Genomic DNA, 17,142 nt, shown 5'->3' with positions numbered 1-17,142 from the left:
TAGTAGTACTGACACCATTTCCATCATTACTATTAGTAGTACTGATACTATTTCCATTAGTAGTACTGATACTATTTCCATTAGTAGTACTGATACTATTTCCATCATTACTATTAGTAGTACTGATACTATTTCCATCATTACTATTAGTAGTACTGATACCATTTCCATCATTACTATTAGTAGTACTGATACTATTTCCATTAGTAGTACTGATACTATTTCCATTAGTAGTACTGATACTATTTCCATCATTACTATTAGTAGTACTGATACCATTACCATCATTACTATTAGTAGTACTGATTCTATTTCCATCATTACTATTAGTAGTACTGATACGTCTCTGGAATGGGTCACAGGGTGCCATGGCAGATACTCTATAACTGCCAGTATAACTCAGATGACCTGTAGGTGGTGTCTGGAGAGGCAGGGCGGATGCTGCAGGCCCTGTCGTTGGGGAAGGCCAGTAGCTCTCGCTGGCTACCGTCTAGACTCTGGTTCCTACGGTGGCTCTGGCTCTGACCGTGGCTGTGGAGCCGGGTCTTAGCCGTGCTGAGGACAGCTGCCCGCACCAATCCCACACACCTGCCCAGCTCACTGGAGGGCACCCGGGCATACTGGCCTGTCTCATTGGTCACAGCCGGGGTGATTCCTGATACATCACAGACAAAACAATGAATGGGTGGGTCCAAAAACAGGTTGAAGATAGAATGCCAGACAATACTTTGAAGAACTATACAGTATAGGAAGGAGATCAGTGGACAGGGCTGTGAGGGGTTCAGTGTGAACTATACAGTATAGGAAGGAGATCAGTGGACAGGGCAGTGAGGGGTTCAGTGTGAACTATACAGTATAGGAAGGAGATCAGTGGACAGGGCAGTGAGGGGTTCAGTGTGAACTATACAGTATAGGAAGGAGATCAGTGGACAGGGCAGTGAGGGGTTCAGTGTGAACTATACAGTATAGGAAGGAGATCAGTGGACAGGGCAGTGAGGGGTTCAGTGTGAACTATACAGTATAGGAAGGAGATCAGTGGACAGGGCTGTGAGGGGTTCAGTGTGAACTATACAGTATAGGAAGGAGATCAGTGGACAGGGCAGTGAGGGGTTCAGTGTGAACTATACAGTATAGGAAGGAGATCAGTGGACAGGACAGTGAGGGGTTCAGTGTGAACTATACAGTATAGGAAGGAGATCAGTGGACAGGGCAGTGAGGGGTTCAGTGTGAACTATACAGTATAGGAAGGAGATCAGTGGACAGGACAGTGAGGGGTTCAGTGTGAACTATACAGTATAGGAAGGAGATCAGTGGACAGGGCTGTGAGGGGTTCAGTGTGAACTATACAGTATAGGAAGGAGATCAGTGGACAGGGCAGTGAGGGGTTCAGTGTGAACTATACAGTATAGGAAGGAGATCAGTGGACAGGGCAGTGAGGGGTTCAGTGTGAACTATACAGTATAGGAAGGAGATCAGTGGACAGGGCTGTGAGGGGTTCAGTGTGAACTATACAGTATAGGAAGGAGATCAGTGGACAGGGCTGTGAGGGGTTCAGTGTGAACTATACAGTATAGGAAGGAGATCAGTGGACAGGGCAGTGAGGGGTTCAGTGTGAACTATACAGTATAGGAAGGAGATCAGTGGACAGGGCAGTGAGGGGTTCAGTGTGAACTATACAGTATAGGAAGGAGATCAGTGGACAGGGCTGTGAGGGGTTCAGTGTGAACTATACAGTATAGGAAGGAGATCAGTGGACAGGGCTGTGAGGGGTTCAGTGTGAACTATACAGTATAGGAAGGAGATCAGTGGACAGGGCTGTGAGGGGTTCAGTGTGAACTATACAGTATAGGAAGGAGATCAGTGGACAGGGCTGTGAGGGGTTCAGTGTGAACTATACAGTATAGGAAGGAGATCAGTGGACAGGGCTGTGAGGGGTTCAGTGTGCCGGCTGTGTGCAGGTGGTGGTGTTGGGTCTCACCAGGGTTGAGTTTGGGTGTTGCACATGCGGTCTGCGCCCGGCAAACGGCTGACAGGTGCAGGGTGACGGTGTGGAAGCTGCGGAGGTGGAGCTTGATGGAGGAGGGCCCCAGGTGTACCACCTGACCCAGCACCTCCAGCACCTGTTTCACCTTGAACGTTCCCATCTGGTGGGGGGTGAAGGACAGCACCATGTCCTAGACAAAAACACAGATCAATGATTCTGATCAGCTTTCTTTCAGACTCAGGGAGGATATCGAGGCTATTGATAGTTCATCCTCTCTGTCTGTTCTGTCAGAGAGGATGCTGGGAGGAGACTGGGGTTGTCTCCAAAATGGCTCCTTATTTCCTATATAATGTCCAACTTTAGGGCCCAGCCACTCTGTATAGTGGACTAGTTTCCTCTGGCCAAAATAAGGAGCCATCTGAGCCTGGACCAGGGTTGTCTACCTGGCTTTGCCCTGGGGAGATGGTCCCACTAGGAGGGTCACTGATGAAGTTGACCATCTGTCTACCTGGCTTTGCCCTGGGGAGATGGTCCCACTAGGAGGGTCACTGATGAAGTTGACCATCTGTCTACCTGGCTTTGCCCTGGGGAGATGGTCCCACTAGGAGGGTCACTGATGAAGTTGACCATCTGTCTACCTGGCTTTGCCCTGGGGAGATGGTCCCACTAGGAGGGTCACTGATGAAGTTGACCATCTGTCTACCTGGCTTTGCCCTGGGGAGATGGTCCCACTAGGAGGGTCGCTGATGAAGTTGACCATCTGTCTACCTGGCTTTGCCCTGGGGAGATGGTCCCACTAGGAGGGTCGCTGATGAAGTTGACCATCTGTCTACCTGGCTTTGCCCTGGGGAGATGGTCCCACTAGGAGGGTCACTGATGAAGTTGACCATCTGTCTACCTGGCTTTGCCCTGGGGAGATGGTCCCACTAGGAGGGTCGCTGATGAAGTTGACCATCTCTGTCTACCTGGCTCTGCCCTGGGGAGATGGTCCCACTAGGAGGGTCGCTGATGAAGTTGACCATCTGTCTACCTGGCTTTGCCCTGGGGAGATGGTCCCACTAGGAGGGTCACTGATGAAGTTGACCATCTGTCTACCTGGCTCTGCCCTGGGGAGATGGTCCCACTAGGAGGGTCACTGATGAAGTTGACCATCTGTCTACCTGGCTTTGCCCTGGGGAGATGGTCCCACTAGGAGGGTCACTGATGAAGTTAACCATCTGTCTACCTGGCTTTGCCCTGGGGAGATGGTCCCACTAGGAGGGTCACTGATGAAGTTGACCATCTGTCTACCTGGCTTTGCCCTGGAGAGATGGTCCCACTAGGAGGGTCACTGATGAAGTTGACCATCTGTCTACCTGGCTTTGCCCTGGGGAGATGGTCCCACTAGGAGGGTCACTGATGAAGTTGACCATCTGTCTACCTGGCTTTGCCCTGGGGAGATGGTCCCACTAGGAGGGTCACTGATGAAGTTGGCCATCTTTCGGAACTTGAAGGTGACAGGGAGTAGAGGGGAGAGGTTGTGGAGCACACACAGGATGTCCACACGCTCTCCCATAAGGCACTGCTGGAAGTTGAAGCTGTGGCCGGGGCTGGGCACCAGGGGACGGGGGGCTGAGCCAGTCACCGCCAGCTCCACACAGTAACCTGGGGGTAGAGGTCAGGGCTTAGAGGCGGGGTCAGGGGCAGGACGCGTCCCAGACAGCCCTTTCTGTTATAGCTGTTGTACACATGTCAGTCAGTATCCCTCACCGGCTCATGGCTTCAATTGTTGTTTTTACTAACGATGTAATATACATTATTGTATTGCAGCATATTGTTCCTGCTATTGGTAAGGAACTGATTGAGGCTTGCTGTACCATTGTGGGGAAGTACAGTGGAGTGCTGCTGGTGGTTGAAGCCATCTTTACTTCCCAAAGTCTGAAACTTGAGGAAGAGTGAGTAGTCTTGTTTACTGGCTGCTGCTGAGGCCCCACTGGTCTTCTGCTCCTCCCTGCTCCTTCTGAAGAACAGAACAACCATTATATACTGCCTGTTATAATATCTTTATACACATTTATACCCCCACATAGACACACACACACACAAAGGAGGGCTGTATACCTTCTGCTGATAGGACGGAAGCAGACCCACAGAGTGGTTTTGTCGTAGGGTCTCAGTCGTCCCTCGTTGGGCACACAGGCGATCACAGTGGAGGGATCCACAGGGGGGGTGGCCCTGTTACGAATACTCCTGTCTAGCAGCGCTGTGTCTGTACTCCTCTGGAGGTCAAAGCCCTGATGAAACACACACACACACACACACACACACACACACACACACACACACACACACACACACACACACACACACACACACACACACAGACACACACACACAACACACAGACACACACACACAGACACACACACACACACACACACACACACACACACACACACACGACACACACGACAGACACACACACACACACAAACAGACACACACAGACAGACACAGACACACACAGACAGACACACACACACACAGACACACACACAGACAGACACAAACACACAGACACACACACACACACAGACACACACACACACACACACAAACACACAGACACACACACACACAGCAATACAAAAGTGTATCAGGCTTAACGATAGGGATCTAAAAACACAGTTTAGTTGCACTTCAGTGTGAAATATGTCAAAAAAATGTATTTAACATTATTTTACCAGGTACATTGACTGAGAACACATTCTCATTTACAGCAACGACCTGAGGAATAGTTACAGGGGAGAGGAGGGGGAAATTAATGAGACAATTGTAAACTGGGGATGATTAGGTGGCCATGATGGTATGAAGACCAGATTTGGAATTTAGCCAGGACACCGGGGTTAACACCCCTACTTGTACGATAAGTGCCATGGGATCTTTAGTGACCACAGAAAGTCAGGACACCCTTTTAACGTCCCATCCGAAAGAGGGCAATGTCCCCAATCACTGCCCTGGGGCGTTGGGGCATTGTTTTAGACCAGAGGAAAGGGTACCTCCTACTGGCCCTCCAACACCACTTCCAGCAGCATCTGGTCTCCCATCCAGGGACATGTGTCTGTGTTTTCTCTCTGTGTGCGTTGGTGCATGTGTGTGCATACCACTTCTGTCCCTGAAGCATCATCCTGCAGCACCACCATCCAGTCGCAGGCCTGTGGTCCATTGTTCACCAGAACCACCTTTTCCACCCGGGACGTCCCAAAGAAGACGGGTCCGAAACGGAGGCAGGACAACCTCTCCCCCTCTAGGTCCTGGAGCTCCAGGCTCTGCTCCAAAACATCAGCCCTGATCTTCAGGACCACGTCCTTACTGTTCTGCAGCTTCACCCTGAGAGAAAGGGAAGGAGGGAACTCAATAAACACACACAAAATGCACAAACAAAGAACCATAAGTAACACTAAGCAGAATAAGGTGGAGCGTTTGAGATGATGTTCAACAGTCTCTAGTTTCCTTACTGGGCCTCCTCTCTGACCCTCGTGGGTCTGTCAGTGCAGAGTTCCACCTTCAGCCACTGGGTTGTGCCAGGCTGCAGGACGCCACTGCTGGGAGAGAGCCTGATGGACTGGTCTCCATCATACAGCACCTGAAAAGCTCCTTCAACAAGGCCAAGGGCATGAACAGCAAACAATTAATATAACAATAAGAAAAATACTAAAAAAAAATCAACTAGATTACTGCAAATGTCAACTAAAATCAATCAAAGCAAGTTTACAGAAGTGGGTTCAATGGGAGAGGCAAAAGCATAATACCTGGAGCAGATCCCTGATTGGTCAATTCCACCACTTTGCTGACCACCTGACTGTTTGCCATCACAGAGCCGAAATCAGCGAGAGATTCCATGGTGAGAGAACACGCTGGGGAGAACCTGCAGGAAAGCCCAAATATAAGTAACCTTGGATGAGACCTGAAGATTGCATTATCCCGCTAATGCCTAGGCACATGTCTGGTGGAACCCGAGAAAGCTATTACATGAATGAGTTATGTTATAGCAGGTGTATAAATGACTCTACTTACGCTAAGAGGGGGATCTCCATGGCTTTGTCTTCCAGGACAAGGAGCAGACGGTCACAGACATCCTCATCTTTCTCAGGCCTGAACTCTAGAGTGCCACTCAGGGACAATCCAGCAGCAATGGGGGTTTCTGTGTTTGTCACCCTGAATTTGAACAGCTTGAGTGGTAGGACAACGGGTTGATAAAATTAAAGAAGAGAGGGGCAGGGCAGTATGAAGGGTGGAAGTAACAAAAGTGTATAATAATGTATTGCATCAATCAAAATGAGTTTATAAGTTAGAATAGGACAAAAGCGCAATGAAAACTAAGCACAAGTTGCTCTGAACTTTACTAACGTATTACACCCAGTGACAGCTGACAGGCAGCACTGCAGAAAGGATTTCACCTTTGATGTGGGTTCAAGCAGTCTCATTCTTTTCGAGGTAATTCCAGTGTTGGTCACCGTGACAGTGGTCTTGTAAACCTTCCCTGCTTTTACGTCGGTAAACTCAACAACCGGGGGATTAATTCTAACATAATTCGTTGCCATATTGTTATAGCTAAAAGTTGAGAGACTAATAGCAAAATTCGACGGCTTATCCCAGTTCAGGTTTTGGTCCTACGTTATCCATGAAATAGGCTTCCTTTTCTGCACTAGTAATGTTTCAATGTATAAAGCTAACCACATACCGATACAGTGTAGCGGTCATGTTACCATGGCAACAAGACGCAGGAACATTGTAAAAGGTACTTGTTTTCTGCGGACAACATTCAGCCGGATCTATTTCCGGTAACCAAGATCCACTTTTCCGGTCCTTCCTTTTCAACAGTTCCCCACCAAAGTGAGTTTGGCTGATTGATAATCCTCGTAAAATCTAACTCCATCCTGCAGTATTTATACATAAAACACATATTTTCATTGTCCAAATCCATAGTTGTGTACCTCATTGTCAATCGGGTTTGAGTTTGGGATGCATTGTGCATTCATTTAGTTAACAAAAACAGTTAGAACTTTAGTTACCGTACACACCACAGGCTCCGTAACATGCTAGCTGGCTAGCTACCAGACATAACATATACTTTTGCCAGCTAACGACAGGCGGTCCAATGAATGGTTACATTTAGCCAGTTTCATGAGACATTTTTGTTTCGGTGGAGCAGGGATGTTTTCCTGTTTTGGACGTTAGTGTACCTGGCTAGCTAGCTAACGTTAGCCTAGCAGGTCTGGCGTTTTACTTTGTATGGGGCAATCTCAACTTGAACCGTCCCGGTTTATCTTTTCAGATGGCGCCTACCAAGAAGGGAGAGAAGAAGAAGGGGCGTTCAGCCATCAATGAGGTGGTGACCAGAGAATACACCGTCAACATCCACAAGCGCATCCATGGAGTGTAAGTACTGTGGTGCAAATGGACAAATTCACCAACAGAAGCCGGGTCAATGTTGGCTCAGCGTCCTCAAAACACTTGTCATTTGCCACTGAAGTCGTTTTTCATCAGTACCAGAGGATATGGTCTGGTGTGACATATGGGAGTATTTACATCACAGAGCATGGCTGTTGACAAATCTGCTGTTCCTCTAAATTGGCAGGTGTCCCGCAAGATGTAGCCTAGTTTTTGTTAGTTCCCTGCGGCTGGTCTTGATCAGAAGGTTCCTTCTCTCTACAGGAGCTTCAAGAGGAGAGCTCCTCGCGCTCTCAAGGAGATCCGCAAGTTCGCCATGAAGGAGATGGGGACTCCTGATGTACGCATCGACACCCGCCTGAACAAGGCTGTGTGGACCAAAGGCGTCAAGTAAGGACTAATGAGACGCCTGTTTTAAGATTCATCGGGTGTATTCATTAGTGCACACTGTAGCAGAATGTTTTGCAACAGTAAACATGGGGTTTCTATTGGACAAGTTCAGATAAGTTTCTCCCCGTTTCTGCTGTTTGCTTCCATTTGGTTTCTAGTGAACACACCCCTGTTATCATATGAATCAGGTATTACTGTACTTGTGTTTCCCAAACCACATTGAGTTGGTTAAACAATCACTAAGCCCTTTAGTTGAATCTGGCACTTTAAGCAGGATTAAACGTTTTGAAACATTCAGATAGAAATAGGCTATATTGATCAAACATGCCTCTCTGACATGTAGAATAAGGAATCACATCGGCTCTGTTCATGGAATTTCTATCTGCAACGTTCGAGAACGTTTGGCAACGGAACATGGCCCAGGTGTGCTCCCTCAGGAACAAATACATGTTGAAATATCAAATAGGTGGAAAACCTGGGGGTGCTTGAGGAATTGGTTTGGTAACAGCTCTTTATTAGCCCATACAACCACTTATGGTTGTTGACACAAATAGCACTACAAATATTGTTGCACAACCATGTTTTCATTCTGCTTAGTACTTACGTTCATTTGTGTTATGTACAGGAACGTGCCATACAGGATGAGACTAATGTTCACTTGTGTTATGTACAGGAACGTGCCATACAGGATGAGACTAATGTTCACTTGTGTTATGTACAGGAACGTGCCATACAGGATGAGACTAATGTTCACTTATGTTATGTACAGGAACGTGCCATACAGGATGCGACTAATGTTCACTTGTGTTATGTACAGGAACGTGCCATACAGGATGAGACTAATGTTCACTTGTGTTATGTACAGGAACGTGCCATACAGGATGAGACTAATGTTCACTTGTGTTATGTACAGGAACGTGCCATACAGGATGAGACTAATGTTCACTTGTGTTACGTACAGGAACGTGCCATACAGGATGAGACTAACGTTCACTTGTGTTATGTACAGGAACGTGCCATACAGGATGAGACTAACGTTCACCTTCAGTGTTATGTTACAGGAACGTGCCATACAGGATGAGACTAACGGTTCACCCTATGTTATTTACAGGAATGTGCCATACAGGATGAGGGTACGATTGTCCAGGAAGCGCAATGAGGATGAAGACTCCCCAAACAAACTGTACACACTTGTCACGTATGTCCCTGTCACAACATACAAAGGTGAGGCGTACTCAATACCAAATGTGCCTTCATAGGTTTGCTACAGTATAATTTATTCGGACTTGTGCTGAAATGTCAACGACAGTCTCAATTACTGTATATCCCTGTTTTGTTCTTGATTTTTCTAATAACAAATACACCAATATGAAAGATTTAGTTTTATCATCTTTTCTGTCCTAGGATGATGAAGACAGAGGTTTATTATTGTCACGCTCTGTTGCTAAAACCTTTTTTCTTTCCTTTGTCAACAGGTCTACAGACAGTCAATGTTGATGAGAATTAGATCTGTCTTCAACGCTTGTAGAATAAATGTATAAAATGAGTTTTGTCTGATGTCTTTATTATACACTACAACAGGGTTCCCCAACTTGCGGCCCGCGTGCTGAATTTGGCCCGCGGGTTTTATTCCCCCCCCCCAGTTTCCTGAGATAAAATATAATTTTTGTTGGGTGGAAAGTTGAACATAAGATTGTAAAAACACCAGGAAGTCAGCTCTTAGTGATTTTAATTTCACATCTGTTCCCAAGTATTCCCATGCATAATAGAGAGATACGTGATCGTATAGAAATGTAAGCAAGGTTTGAAATGATTGCTTTAGTCAAACATCTGTTTTGGCTTCTTGCAGTCAATTTGCACTAGAAATGATTTGTAATTATGTTCCAGCCCCCCAACCATCCCCACTCCCCAAAGAAATCGTCCTGAGGCTGAATCTAGTTGATGATCCCTGCACTACCAAGTAGATGAACTGTTATGAATACAGGCCTACTTGAAGCGGGTCTGTGACTTGCATGTCTGAATGAGGTTGGGTGCCTAAATGTAACTGTATTCATGACATTATAAACGCACAAACACCTCACACATCTCCCTTCCTTTTCTATTGACTCAAGCTACTGCCTTGTTCAACTTCCTCAAACGCCTTATCCTCTGGAAGACCGTTGTCCAAGAACTGCCAGAACCATGATATATTTATTTGTTAGGTTCTTTGAGATTGTCATTGTGATGATAAGCACTATATATAATAAATATTAGATGTGATTGAAACCCTATCTATTGACCAGTCATCTGTGTTAGCCAATATAGTCTCTTGAGGGTTTACCCATCATTTCCAAAAATGCAAATTCTCTTGAATCCTGATCCCAGTGCCTATAGCCAGCTGGAGAGTTTTGCATTTTGAGTGCAAATTTCAGACACTCCTCATCTCGTCTCTGCCACAACAGTTATATGGGCTATTCTGATGCAACATGGGGAGATTTTTAAAATGAAATTTACACTCAATTTCTCCAGCTGGCTGCCACAGAGGGTGTTGCGGTCTGCCCTCCAGGACACCTACAGCACCCAATGTCACAGGAAGGCCATAAAGATCATCAAGGACATCAACCACCCGAGCCACTGCCTGTTCACCCCGCTATCATCCAGAAGGCGAGAGACTGAAAAACAGCTTCTATCTCAAGGCCATCAGACTGTTAAACAGCATCACTAGATGCCCTCCACCCAGTACTCTACCCTGATCTTAGTCACTGTCACTAGCCGGCTACCACCCAGTACTCTACCCTGATCTTAGTCACTGTCACTAGCCGGCTACCACCCAGTACTCTACCCTGATCTTAGTCACCGTCACTAGCCGGCTACCACCCAGTACTCTACCCTGATCTTAGTCACCGTCACTAGCCGCCTACCACCCAGTACTCTACCCTGATCTTAGTCACCGTCACTAGCCGGCTACCACCCAGTACTCTACCCTGATCTTAGTCACTGTCACTAGCCGGCTACCACCCAGTACTCTACCCTGATCTTAGTCACCGTCACTAGCCGGCTACCACCCAGTACTCTACCCTGATCTTAGTCACCGTCACTAGCCGGCTACCACCCAGTACTCTACCCTGATCTTAGTCACCGTCACTAGCCGGCTACCACCCAGTACTCTACCCTGATCTTAGTCACCGTCACTAGCCGGCTACCACCCAGTACTCTACCCTGATCTTAGTCACTGTCACTAGCCGGCTACCACCCAGTACTCTACCCTGATCTTAGTCACTGTCACTAGCCGGCTACCACCCAGTTACTCAATCCTGCATGGAATCATAGGTCACTTTAATAATGTTTACATACTGTTTTACTCATTTTATATATATATACTGTATTATAGTCAATGCCACTGACATTGCTTGTCCTAATATTTATATATTTCTTAATTCCATTCTTTTACTTGTAGATGTGTGTGTGTTGTTGTGAATTGTTAGATACTACTACACTGTTAGGAGCTAAGAACACAATCATTTCGCTACACCCGCAATAACATCTGCTAAATATGTGTACGCGACCAATACAATTTGATTTGATTTAACCTCCCTGGCACATCCAACGGGCTGTAAGGAAGGATGAGCTGTTGGGGGGGTTCTTCTAAACATCCAAGCCCAGCTGCTCCCCAAGAAGACCAAGAGCAACAGCAGCAATGTCATTTATGCAAACAATGCCAATAATACCCATGATGCTGGCCATGTAACTGAGGAATTGTATGTATTTAATAAAATAAGTATTTCACACGGTAAGCCTTATCCTGATATGTGTGTATGGATGTGTATGTTGTGCAACACTGATACCTCTGTCCCTGATACTTATTCCCACTGGCATCTGAATGTCCAAACACACATGACCAGCAGCATGATATGACTGGGGCGAGTAATCAGTGTTGCCTTGTGTGTCATATGAAGCCATGTATGATGGCAGCCCATAGGCTAAGCTCATCTTGTATTTGCAGTGAGCATATGCACAACTTTTTGTGTAGAGTTTTAAAAAAAAATACAGGCGCATTTAATATCACTGGCCAATTGCATAGCTAGTTCTCGGGTAGTCTTGTTGTGCGGTGTAAACATTTGAACGCTAGGGGGCGAAATCGGTCTGTGTTATTGCATCAACAACATGAAGAATAACGGGACAGGTACGCGAACATCACAATAAACGTTACTATTGCATTAGTTGCAATTACACAGCAGGTAAGACATCACATTTGGGTTGTACAATGGGACACTAGCTATCAGATCGTTTTCTGATCAAGTCAAACTTACTCAGGAGCAGGCCTCGCCTGCTACACTATTCGGAATGGTCAGAATTATGGCTAGCTAGAAAACAGCAACAAGCTAACGTTAGCTGAAGTTGATCTCGCCCTGGCTTTCAGTAGGGACAGTTGTTTTGACCACGCCTATAGTTAGTTGGTGATTGGCATAAATGGTAATGTAGTTTTACAGCCTGCTGAAATGGTAGCCTATGGATGCTAAGCTAGCTGGGTAGCCTGCTAAGTAACTAGTCTCTCCTCACTGTGCCGGTGGAGCGCCCGTCTGAGTCCAAAGATTATGACAACTAGCTAACGTTAACTAGCCTTCAGTCCAAATAGTGCTGAGTCTGGCGAGAAAGACTAGCTGCTATTGCTAAACAGCTGTTTCAGCTGTAGGTACCGTCGCTACTTCGATGGCCCACGGGTGATGCAAATAACGATGCGGCACCACTGGCTGCTCCTCGGGGCTTGCGGCTGGGTGTTGCTCATCCTCGTGTTTGCCAACAAGTTTATCAATTTTAACGCCAGAGCCACGGATGGTAAGTTATCAGACTGAAACCTGATTTTTGTTTTTCTTCTTCTCATCAATACTAGCTATCTATACCTTTCAGTGATTGTTCAGCTGGAGTTGGAGCTATAGTTACATAACAGCTATGCTGTTAGATGTAAATGTCTAGTCTCCTCCTTGGAATTGTCTTGTGATCTCTTAGTGTTTTGCGTTTCAGACTATGGGGAGAAGACTGAGATGCAGAGTTGGACTCAACCAGGAGTTAAGACCATCAAATCACTTCCAGCTCAGAAATCAGACAGAAGAGCTCCCAAGTCATCAGATCTGGTAGGTGTTTTGTTTGTGTGTGTGTGCCCTTGAAACAGAATCATCAGTTACTTGAAGTGTGGGTGTGTGTGTGTGTGTGTGTGTGTCAGTCCTCAGTAGGCCCCTCCTCCATGGCCAACCCAACAGACTGGAACACTGTGGAGACGAGGCGTCTGGAGCTGCTGTCAGCCGTGTGTAAGAACGACTCCCTAAGGAACCTCACTCACACCTCAATCAACAAGTTTGTCTTGGACCGCATCTTTGTGTGCGACAAGCACAAGATCCTCTTCTGCCAGACCCCCAAAGTGGGCAACACTCAATGGAAGAAGGTCCTCATTGTTCTCAATGGTGAGTGAGAGAGGACGGTAGGGAGAGAGTCAGTGTGGGAGGGAGGGAGTGAGTGAGAGAGGAAGGAAGACAGTGACGGAGTGTCAGTGAGTGAGTGAGTGATGATGATTTGCAAAAGTTGACTCAAAATGTAAGCTTATCTGTCTGTAAATTGTAGTGATGTAGTAGCCTCGATCCCAGTGAAGGACTAAAAAGCTAGTGTTCTTCTGTCCTTTTGCCCTTCAGGAGAGTTCTCCACTGTGGAGGAGATCCCAGAGAACCTGGTTCATGACCATGAGAAGAACGGACTGCCCCGCCTCTCCTCTCTGACGGAGAAAGAAATCACTAAAAGGTTAAGGCCCTGCTCCAATACTTCAGAAATGCATCCTACCTTCCTTCCTTGAAGTAATCACAGATCTGAATTAGTTAGATTGGTTAAAGTAATTATTATCATTTTTTTGTAACCTTTATTTAACTAGGCAAGTCAGTTAAGAACAAATTCATATTTTCAATGACGGCCTAGGAACAGTGGGTTAACTGCCTTGTTCAGCGGCAGAACCACAGATTGTCTTGTCAGCTCAGGGATTAGATCTTGCAACCTCTCGGTAACTAGTCCAACGCTCTAACCACTAGGCTACCTGCCGCCCCTGATGGTAATAAGATGGTTAATGCACTAATTGTAAGTCGGTCTGGATAAGAGCGTCTGCTGAATGACTCAAATGTTATAGAGCTGTGCTTACGTCAAGGAAGGACGGCTAGTTTTGCTAAACATCTTTACTGACTTGTTTGGCCCTGCCCTGTATCCATTGTGGTGTTCTGATTCTATGGGACTCACACTGTGCTTTTTGTTTTATCTCGCCAGGTTAGCCACGTACTTCAAGTTCTTCATCGTCAGAGACCCGTTCGAGCGTCTCATCTCCGCCTTCAAGGACAAGTTTGTGAAGAACCCGCGCTTCGAGCCCTGGTACAAGCACGACATCGCTCCCGCCATCATCCGCAAGTACCGCAAGAGTCACCGTGACAACGACAACAACAAGGCGACTACGGGCCTGCGCTTCGAGGACTTCATCCGTTACCTGGGCGATGAGCCCGGGCGCCGCCGCATGGACCGCCAGTTCGGGGAGCATGTTATCCATTGGGTGACGTACGCGGAACTCTGCGCCCCCTGTGACATCACGTACAGCGTCGTGGGGCACCATGAAACTCTAGAACGCGATGCCCCCTACATCCTGAAAGCTGCCGGGATAGAGCGTCTGGTATCATACCCCACCATCCCCCCAGGGATCACCCGTTACAACCGCACCAAGGTGGAGCGCTACTTCTCAGGCATCAGCAAGCGGGATGTCAGGCGGCTTTACGGCCGGTACCAAGGAGACTTCAGCCTCTTCGGCTACCCCAGCCCGGATTTCCTGCTAAACTGAATGACGACACTAAAGAAAGACTGTTTTGCAATGATATTATAATAATATAATGTCTCTCTAATCTAACATGCATCTTAATCAGTGTGTGGTTTACTGAAGAGGTAGGGAGGGTGTAGCTAGCTAGCCGCCTAGCCTGGAGCCATAGTAGAGACTAGTGATCCCCACCATCTGGGGTCAAGCCAGGGAGGGATGGAGACTACAGGTTGGTCTGATATAACGTGCTGATCTGCTGTACGATGATCGTCACTCCTCTACCAGGCTGACGGTAATTCCTGCCTCGACTTAGCAACACTTCCTGCCTCTGCCTAGCAACTGTCACCATGGGCGATGACTGTACTACATGCCTCTACTTCCTGGTAGCCGTCACCATGGTGGCCATGAATAGCATGAGGACCGAGGTGATGGACAGTTACTATGGTCATGGCTAATGGCTATATTCGCCATACGACCAATGAATTAAGTGCCACATTTTAATGTTATTTAACAAAGCTTTTTGTATTATAATAATTACTTTATTTAAACCAGAGATTACTGTTACATACTGTGCTAAATTGTACCACCCTCTGCACTACTTCCACACAAAGCAGGTCTGCTGCTGTAACTGCATTATGGACTAACACTGAAGTGGGTCTGGGAGACAGTAGCCTGGTTAAACCAGACTGAATGCTGAGCACACCAGTGAAACGTAGCAGAATCAGTTTGAATGCGAGGTTATAGAGATGGTAGTGAAACACTAACCGGTTAACAATATCAGAGCCCCAGCTCTCTTCCCTCCAGTCTAACCGCTCATACAGAGTAGAGCAACTCCATCTAGCTTCAACACTCAGCACCTTTATAAATGGTGTGATTCTGTTACCTCAAAGGGTTGACATGCGCTGAGTTGGAGAAGTCTAAGTGTCAGCTATGCCTGTGTTCAGGTGACAGGGGGAAAGGTTCACTGTGGCGTAACCCCTGCTGATTGGCTGACGCTACTGCAGTGGATAATACTATGCCTGTATTATATCATGGGGTGTACAGTCCCTGGGTCTTACCTCATGTTCCCGTCCAGTAGACAGACAGACAGATATATAGATGTCCTTCAGGGTTAATGCAGTTAAATCCAGCCCACACACATAATAATATGGGATCATGGCAATATGGATTGGAGGCATACAGCCAACCCTCTTCTATACCCATACTTATGTCGAAGAAGGTGGATGAACAAAGATGTCTTACTCAGGCTGTTTACGTTCTAATTAAGGGGTGGCTGTCCCGTAGACACCAATGCGATAGCAGCTGTGTCTGGTCTACTTAGTTCCTTGACTGTATATAAACCATAAAGTGAGGGAGTGGGATGCCTCGCTTCCTCTTCCGTCTCAGTTTGCCACCTGTAAGGGCAGTACATTAGACTACATTGGCACTGTACCTGGGAGAAGGAAAAATGGTTTCATTTTCTCATCCTCAGAACTGTTATTTCACAATTGAATTCCATGAATTGTCTTATTCTTCATTCTAAACGACACCGTCCAATGGCGTCCATGAAGAGAAGTGAGTGACAGTTTCCTGTTGACCTTTTTTAATCAACCAATGTTTGGTATGGTCAGTCACATGGTATTGACAGAGCTAGCTGGACAGGGGATGGTTACTGAGTAATAAAGGTTTCATGTAAAATATAAAACTGGTCTTCTGCGCTCTTCTCTGTACCACAACAGTTAAACCCTGCAGTAGACCTGATATTGTCATTCTAGCAGTAGACCTACCACCAGAATTCATTAAATTACACCTAGGGCTGGGCCATATGGGCAAAATATTATAGCACAGTATTTCATGATTTTTAAAAATGATTTTTCATAATAAAAGCTCTAAATGTGCTTTATGAGTAGTGTGTGATCCTAGGGTGGCAACACATACATACTAAGTGATTTCAAAATGGATCTTTCTCCATTCTGATTGTTTTACACTGTTCAATTCAACTTAAACCCCCAAAAACTAATTTTCATCAATTTCTGCATTTGAGATCATTTCCACACTGCCAAGTAGGGCTACACGATATGGGCAAGCAATCTGGGCCTTACTTTTAACCAAATGTTGCAATTTGACTTGCATTTAGAGCATAACACTTGGGTTAACTGTTGGAATCATGGAAATATGTATATTCTAGTTATATAATAGTGGGCACTATAAAATACAGTGTTGTTTGACATGACAACGAATGAAAATCCCAGGGAGGAGTTATTGAGAGTGTAGGAACTAAAGTGTTGATAGGTGTTTCCTAGGGGACCCTATAATCTTTGGCTACATTGAATGTTATTTTTTAGTTACATGAAGTAGCTAACATATTCTTGCTTTGCGTTTACCTCTGATTTAGAAGATACTGTTGCACAAACATGCTGATTTAGGTCTACGCCATCACTGGTATTATTAGGCTGCTCTTACTAGTACATGTATTAGCTAGCGATTAGCATTAGCGGCTAACAAGAAAAGCCAAACTAGCGGTTGGCAGATGTAAAACACAAGC

The 17,142-nt window shown here is 46.2% G+C and overlaps 3 protein-coding genes across 5 annotated transcripts in view; 2 read left to right on the top strand and 1 right to left on the bottom strand.

The window, feature by feature from the left end:
- The window catches only part of LOC106575918 (cilia- and flagella-associated protein 47), a 102,116-nt gene extending 95,452 nt beyond the window's left edge, over nt 1–6,664 (bottom strand). Inside the window, 11 exon segments of the mRNA XM_082962431.1 lie at nt 409–655; nt 1,979–2,174; nt 3,080–3,155; nt 3,340–3,628; nt 3,841–3,983; nt 4,085–4,257; nt 5,128–5,353; nt 5,482–5,620; nt 5,776–5,891; nt 6,041–6,195; nt 6,424–6,664. Coding sequence (XP_082818557.1) covers nt 409–655; nt 1,979–2,174; nt 3,080–3,155; nt 3,340–3,628; nt 3,841–3,983; nt 4,085–4,257; nt 5,128–5,353; nt 5,482–5,620; nt 5,776–5,891; nt 6,041–6,195; nt 6,424–6,567 — 1,904 coding nt within the window. The 5' untranslated portion in view covers nt 6,568–6,664.
- An 80-nt stretch (nt 6,665–6,744) lies between these two features.
- LOC106574971 (large ribosomal subunit protein eL31) lies at nt 6,745–9,353 on the top strand. The gene is made up of 5 exons (XM_082963106.1): nt 6,745–6,859; nt 7,302–7,405; nt 7,682–7,807; nt 8,919–9,031; nt 9,283–9,353. Exons 2-5 carry the CDS (start codon nt 7,302–7,304, stop codon nt 9,312–9,314), a joined length of 375 nt encoding a protein of 124 aa, XP_082819232.1. The 5' UTR covers nt 6,745–6,859; the 3' UTR covers nt 9,315–9,353.
- A 2,544-nt stretch (nt 9,354–11,897) lies between these two features.
- Nucleotides 11,898–16,495, top strand: chst10 (carbohydrate sulfotransferase 10). 3 transcript variants are annotated; one of them, XM_082962327.1, is made up of 6 exons: nt 11,898–11,969; nt 12,480–12,622; nt 12,809–12,918; nt 13,008–13,245; nt 13,471–13,576; nt 14,087–16,302. In XM_082962327.1, the coding sequence occupies exons 2-6, from the start codon at nt 12,511–12,513 to the stop codon at nt 14,643–14,645; spliced, it is 1,125 nt and encodes a 374-aa protein (XP_082818453.1). In that variant the 5' UTR covers nt 11,898–11,969; nt 12,480–12,510; the 3' UTR covers nt 14,646–16,302.
- The last annotated feature ends 647 nt before the right edge of the window (nt 16,496–17,142 follow it).

The sequence above is a fragment of the Salmo salar genome, chromosome 16, assembly GCF_965601325.2.
Source record: "Salmo salar chromosome 16, fSalSal1, whole genome shotgun sequence".
Classification (NCBI taxonomy): domain Eukaryota; kingdom Metazoa; phylum Chordata; class Actinopteri; order Salmoniformes; family Salmonidae; genus Salmo; species Salmo salar.
The sequence above is the reverse complement of the archived record's forward strand: the minus strand, read 5'-3'. Positions and strand labels throughout refer to the sequence as shown.

Bases quoted from the DNA above. Each gene is read 5' to 3' on its own strand.
- LOC106574971 (XM_082963106.1), top strand. From the start codon at position 7,302: ATGGCGCCTACCAAGAAGGGAGAGAAGAAGAAGGGGCGTTCAGCCATC. The intron at 7,406-7,681 runs GTAAGTACTGTG...TTCTCTCTACAG, and splicing joins CACAAGCGCATCCATGGAGT to GAGCTTCAAGAGGAGAGCTC. The intron at 9,032-9,282 runs GTGAGGCGTACT...CTTTGTCAACAG, and splicing joins CCCTGTCACAACATACAAAG to GTCTACAGACAGTCAATGTT.
- chst10 (XM_082962327.1), top strand. From the start codon at position 12,511: ATGCAAATAACGATGCGGCACCACTGGCTGCTCCTCGGGGCTTGCGGC. The intron at 12,623-12,808 runs GTAAGTTATCAG...TTTGCGTTTCAG, and splicing joins TAACGCCAGAGCCACGGATG to ACTATGGGGAGAAGACTGAG. The intron at 13,246-13,470 runs GTGAGTGAGAGA...TTTGCCCTTCAG, and splicing joins GGTCCTCATTGTTCTCAATG to GAGAGTTCTCCACTGTGGAG.